General features: G+C 61.4%; 1 protein-coding gene across 1 annotated transcript; it reads right to left on the bottom strand.

Annotated features, from left to right (window-relative positions):
* Positions 1-802: 802 nt before the first annotated feature.
* On the bottom strand, positions 803-4,916 carry CRYBB1 (crystallin beta B1). The gene is made up of 6 exons (XM_041488361.1): positions 4,884-4,916; positions 4,138-4,297; positions 3,244-3,362; positions 1,571-1,703; positions 1,312-1,454; positions 803-983 (listed from the first exon to the last, which is right to left on the bottom strand). Exons 2-6 carry the CDS (start codon positions 4,276-4,278, stop codon positions 803-805), a joined length of 717 nt encoding a protein of 238 aa, XP_041344295.1. The 5' UTR covers positions 4,279-4,297; positions 4,884-4,916.
* Positions 4,917-6,183: the final 1,267 nt, after the last annotated feature.

Genomic DNA, 6,183 nt, shown 5'->3' with positions numbered 1-6,183 from the left:
ATCCCCGGTCCCCGCCCCGGTGCCCGTGCTGCCTGTGTGCAGCGCCCTGCCGTCACTGCTATCGCTGTAATTAATCACCGCCGTCGCTAATTAGCGGCGTGGGAGCGCAGGGGAATGCCACCCCAGGTGTCCCACCGGGAGGCAACAGGATGGAAAGGGGAATGAGGCCGCAAAGAGTGCCCGGTGGGGAGGGACAGCATCCGAGGGGGAAAAAAACCTCCTTGAAAGTGAATCGGTCTTTGATTGACTGCAATTTCGGCTGTTAATTAGTGCCCAGGTGGATCCTGCGGGCACGGACCCAGGACCCCTCGCAGCCCCCTGATCCCGCAGGAGTGGACGGAGCCAGGAGCTCTCCCTGACTCCGTGGACGGAACCGGGAGCCCGCCCTGATTCAGCAACTCCCGGGGCACCCCGAGTCCCCCAGCTGAGAGGGTCCCCACCGGCGCTGGTGGGGTCGGGCTCAGAGCCTTTGCCAACCCCTTCCCCTACCCCAAGGGTCTCCTGTGTCCCAGCCCCAGCGCGGGGAGTTCCTGCATGAGACCAATTCCCCGGCAAAACCCCCCTCCCCCGTGTCCCACCCGGCTCCAGCGCAAGGCTGGCACATCCCGGGCGAGCCGAGCCGCGTTCATGCACCACCGACCCCCGAGCAGTTCTAATCTTCTGGTTTTTTTTTAATTTGCCTCACAAGGTAGAGTACATCCAGGGAATGTGCAATGTACAAGGAAAGTGCTGGGCAGGCGAGCGCGAGGGGAGGCGGGGGTGCCCCACGGGGCCCGGGACTCGTAGCTAGCAGGCAGCACGCTCAGTCGGAGGGCGCGTCGGGGGTGACAAAGGTGCCCTTCTGGTCCCACTGCATGTCCCGGATGCGGCGGATGGACTGGATCTGGGGCTGGAAGGCAGACCACTCATTCCAGTGTCGGAAGTCTCCGGTCTCAAAGAGGTACTGGTAGCCTCTGTAGCCAGGGTACTGGTACCCGACCCAGCTGTGGGAAAAGCAAACACAGAGGCACCTGAGCGGGGTTGGCCGCTCCAGGCAGCAGCCACATGGCTAGTGGGTGCTTAGGGGGCCGGTGGGGCCTCCCTGTGCTGGCCCCCAACCTCTGGGGGACAGGCCACACCACCAGAAACAGCCACACCACCCAAAACTGCCACCAAAATTGCCATGCCACCAGAAACAGCCATGCCACCAAAACCAGCCATGCCACCAAAACCAGCCGTGCAGCACTTTCTGGCTGCCTGAGAGCCTGCAGCAGCCATTTGGGGAGGACAGGGAGCCTGGCACGAGGCAGCCACCACTGCAGCCCAGCTTACGTTCCACTGGGCACCTGCACGCTGCCCACACGGTCGCAGAAGCCATAAGCCCAGAGGCTGGGCACATCGTCCTCCTGGATTTCCATCTTGTTGCCCTTGAAGTCAGCAGACTCGTAGAGGGAGATTTTGTGGTCCTCAGCCTCCTGGGGAAGACAGAGGGAGGGTGCTGGGCATTATGGCCAAAGCCCTGGAGCTTTGCTGCAGTGAGCCATCGAGCACAGAGCCCTGGGCACTGGGCTCTCTGCTCCCGAGCACTCACCATTTTGATGGGACGCATGGACATGAAGCAGTCGCTCCGGTAGCTGCTGGACCAGGTGTCCCAGCGAGGGTACTCGCCCTTCTCCAGGATGAACATCTCCCCACGCATGTTGGCCTGCTCGTACGCCACCCAGCTGGGGAGAGAGGTGGGCAAAGAGTGGGTCAGGTGCCACGCAGCACTTCCCCTCCTGCTCAGTCAGCTTGCAGGACAGTGGAGAGGTCTCCAAAAAGGCTGTGGCCCCACCACCCTGCTGCCGTCTTTCTCCCGGCCCAGTCACTGTGGCCTTTGCAGAGCCAGCACTGATCCATGGGCTCCCAGCGGGAAGCTCACTGGTGTGTGAGTGTCCAAACCTGCAGCAGGCACCAGCACTCACAGTGCTCCTCTTCCTCAGCTGGGGAGCAGCAGGACTCCTGCACAGCTGGTGACACTGCAGAGTCAGTTCAGGACTCTGTTGTCCCTCCTGCCTGGGCTGTGTAGTCCTGGCATGCCCGCACGCCTCACTGCTCCAGCGCCAGCCAGCACTGGCACCTATCCCACTGCCAGGAGTGGGGCTCACTCAGCTGCAATGTCACCTCTTCAGCAGAGCCACGAGGTGCTGGGAATGTCATGGGTGTGGGGCTCCAGAAGCCCCTGGCACCACAACAGCCCTGCATTTGCTGCTTCCCCTTTCCCTGCAGAACAGCTCTTCCTGCAGATGCCAGCAGGGGTTTTCCCGCTGGCAGGAGATGTGTTCAGGTACCCCAGGCTGCACAGCCTCAAGCTGGTTGCTAAAGCTCAGCTTGGTTGTTTTGCTTTCATCTTCCTCTAGGCACATTTTTGGGTGCAGAGTTCCATCAGCGACTCTCAAGAAGCTTCTAAGGACCACAATGACACCCAAGTTCTCTCCTCCCAGTTTCACCCTTTCTATGTCTAGTGCAGCTTCCCAGGTATCATATCTGAGCTCCTTCCAGGCTGCTCCATCCCCCACTTGTTTCAAGAGGAGTTGGGTATTCTGGGCTCCTAATAAAAAAGTCTCAGGTGCTGCGTGGTGTCATTCCAGGTCACCCTCCTGGTTCCTCAGCAATGCTGTCAGGACAAGCCATGTTCTTTGCATCCTCCCCACAGCTCTATCAGCCCCCCTGCATTCCTGGGCATGCTGTTTCCAGCCGAGCACAGCATGGTGGGATGCTCAGAGATCATCTGTCTGCTCAGTTATCTGCTTTGGGGATCGTTTTTGTCCCTGCCTGTGTCAACTGTTCCCACGGCTTTGAGACCTGCCCAGCCCCCTTGTTGCTGCTCAGCTGCCTGGGTGCAGGCGGGTGCTTGTCCCTGCCTGTCCCTGCCTGCTCCAGCCTGGTCCAAGGATCCCACCTCATTTCACCTTGGCTTCTCTAAAATCTGCAGGTCCCTTGTATTCCATGCACAGCTCCAGGTGCCTGAAATGATGGACACGTTTCCTCAGCCCTTGGCTTTGCCTCTGGTGCCCTTTGCTTTGCATGTGGCCCTGGCATCCTTCCCACCCATCCTGGCCCTCCTGTCCTCCTTGAAGGAGATCCGGGATGCCCACTCTGCTCCTGTGTTGGCCCTGCTGTCCCTGAACATCACACTGTGCCCAGGGTGCCCCCAGAGCTGTGTCCCCACCCAGCAGGAACATCCTCAGGGTCACAGCCCCCTCCGCGGCTGGGGTCACTTACGGTCCGGAGGTGACAATGACACTGCGCACCCGGTCGAAGCCGCGGTCAGCCAGGTTCAGGCACTCGGCGGTGAACTCCATCTGCCTGCCCTGGAAGTTCTCCTGGTCGAAGACAACAATCTGGGGGTGTAAGGAAAGGGTTGGATGAGAACAGGCATGCTCAGGGAGGGCAGGCTGGTGCTGGGTGACACAGCATGCCTGAGCCCACTGCTCCACGTGTCCCCCTCGGCTCTCCAAGCCTTCCTGCAGCTTCTCGGACCTGGTGCCCGCCTGTGCTGAGCTGGGCTCTGTGCATGGGCAAGCCCAGCACAGGCTGAGCACAGGAAGGCTCCCCCCAACAGCTGTTCCTGCTCCAAGATGGCCTCATCCTGCACCTGGTTTTGCTGCTGCTGGTGCCCACAGTGGTGGGAAGGAGCTGTTTCTCCAGGTGCTCTGTCTGCACCGTGGCCTTCTCAGCCTGGCACAGTGTCACCAGAGCCCTCTTATCCCTCACCCCCCATGCCAGCCCTGCTGCAGTGCCTCTGTGGCATGCTGGTATCACTGTGGCATTTCAGTGCTGGCCCTGTCACCCCTAGTGTCCCCTCCACTTCCCCACAGGACCCCTGCATGCAGAGGGTGACCAGAGGGAGCAGGTGACAGCAGTCAGCTCTGACACCACAACCCAGGGGAGAACACTTCCAAAGCCTGTGGTCCCCAACAAGCTGTCCTGGCCAAGGCACCTTCAGGCACTCTTCCTCCTGCAGCAGCTGCCCAAATCCTGTGCCTGCTGTCAGAGCGACAGAGCAGGGATGGCATCACCCACACTTCCACAGTTCTTCCCCCTGGAACAATCTCCTCCTGCCCTTGTCCCTCAGCCCGGAGCGTGTCCCTGCACATGGGGAGCCACAGGGCTTACCCTGAAGGCTTCTGGGGAGGGCTCCTCGCCCTTGCTGTTTGCGACAGGAGCAGGGTCGAGGGATGGAGTTGGAGCAGGAGCTGCCTTCTCCTTGTCATCCGCAGCCTGGCCGGGAGCAGCGGGTTTTGTGGTCTCAGACATCGCGGTGGTGGGCTCAAGTCTGTGACAGGGCACCAGCAGCAGGTTAGAGGGAGAAATGGATGTAGGCACCCAAAACATACCCCAGGAACAGTGACATCTGGATGGGGACTCTCAATGGGGTGGGTGGGCAGGGCCAGGGGAGGAGCTGCTGGAAGGTTCTCCAGTAGGCACAGGCAGGGGTCCTGTCTTCAATAGGGGGATCACAGGAGGTTCTGGAGTCCATACTCTCCTTCTGTGGTCAGAAGAGCCCTGAGCGTGGTCCTAGCCCTTTAGGAGTGCCCAGGGATGGGGCTCGATGCTGTGCCAGGCACCGGGGCCATCCCGCATGGGGTGCACCTGGGAGCCTGGGGGGCACCAGGCAGCATGTGAGGGGTGGGAAGGGGACAGCCCTGGTCTGCTGAGGCCCTGCAGCTGGCACCCTGCTGTGACCCCGCAGGTGAGTGTCAGCAGCAGCTCCCCGGGGAGTGGAGGGCGGTGGGATGCTGAGCACAGAGGTGCTCCCAGACGTGACCACCACAGCAGTGGCCACGGCTTAGACCCTGAGTTTCCCTCTCCCCACCTCAAGTCTGGCTGCAGCCCGGTGTCCGGGGACTTTGTCCTCTTACCTGGGCAGCTGCTGCTTCTTGTTGGAGTGAGCGGGCTTGTGTTTCGGGGCGCCGCGAGGCCCCCACTTTATAGCCTGGCAAGGGCAGACCCCCGGGCGGGCTCACAAAGGAACTGCCAGCTCATCAGTGTCTGCGCGGCCGCCCAGTCATCACATCCTGCAAAGCGCTGGGCGAGCTGGAAGCCTCTCCCCGGCCCCGTGCCCAGCCGCTGAACCCAGCACTTTCCTTTGTGCCCCCGGCACAACAGAAGACCTGACCGTGCCACTTTGCAGCGCGCCCGGCACCCGCTGCCCCGCGTGTGGCCGCCCCGGCAGGGCATATATAGCCCTGGCACGGCCCGGCCGGGGCCGGCACCGGCACAGGAACAGCTCCCCTGCCCAGCGCCCCGGCCCCGGGCCCGCGGCGACACCCCGCTCTCCTGGCAGCCCCGCCGTGCCCGTTCCTCCCCTCCAAACACTGAACCTCCCACTTTGAACATCACCCCGTGCCCGCAAGCGTCGGCAGCGCTGCTCTGGAGATGCCAGAGAGCGAGACCTGAGTGTTCTGAAGTGCTTCAGGAGCCAGGTTTTTCCAAACGATGTGTAATGGAAGCTGACACTTTGCGAACCACCTGAGTGCCTGAAAACAGTGTTTGTTCTCCCTTGGGAACGTCCCTGCTCACTGGCAGGTTTCTTCTTTGCTTTTTAGCCCATTTTCCCCATGCTGTGGTCACCCTGTACCACCCCTGGTTCTGCCACCACCACACTCATGGTTTTGGGGCATCAGCTCTGTCTGACTGGTGCAGGAGGGTCGTGGGGTGGCTGGTTGGGGACACACTGGCACCAGTCCCTGCAGCAGGGTGCACTCAGCCTCTGGTGCCACATCTCCCCTACCCCATGGCACCTCGGGGGGACCTACCCCTGAATCCCTCTGAACCTCTGATCAGCTTTTCTGCATCTCCACACCCCTGTCCAGCACCCGCAGCTTCCCGCAGCATCCAGCACCAGCAGTGCCTCACCCGGGGGGTGCGGGCACAGGGCTCAGAGCCCCGTGTGCTGCCCTCCTCTTTTGTTCCTCTCATGTGTCACCCAGCAGTGGTGGGGTCCAGCTGCACCCTCTGGGCCTTTGCACAAAATCCCCAACAAAAAGAATGGATTGATCCCTTCTTTTCCCGAGGCTTTTCAGGAGGTGTGCTGTGCCCGTGACATGGCTGGGTGTGGGGTCCGCTGCCCTGTCACCCTGGGCACTGGCTCAGTCTGGTTGTCACCTTGATACCGAGCAGTGTTTTATGATTCACGATCTCAATTTGCGCTCGTTTCCA

This window comes from Pyrgilauda ruficollis, unplaced genomic scaffold (genome assembly GCF_017590135.1).
Source record: "Pyrgilauda ruficollis isolate IOZ18807 unplaced genomic scaffold, ASM1759013v1 scaffold9, whole genome shotgun sequence".
Classification (NCBI taxonomy): Eukaryota; Metazoa; Chordata; class Aves; order Passeriformes; family Passeridae; genus Pyrgilauda; species Pyrgilauda ruficollis.
The sequence above is the reverse complement of the archived record's forward strand: the minus strand, read 5'-3'. Positions and strand labels throughout refer to the sequence as shown.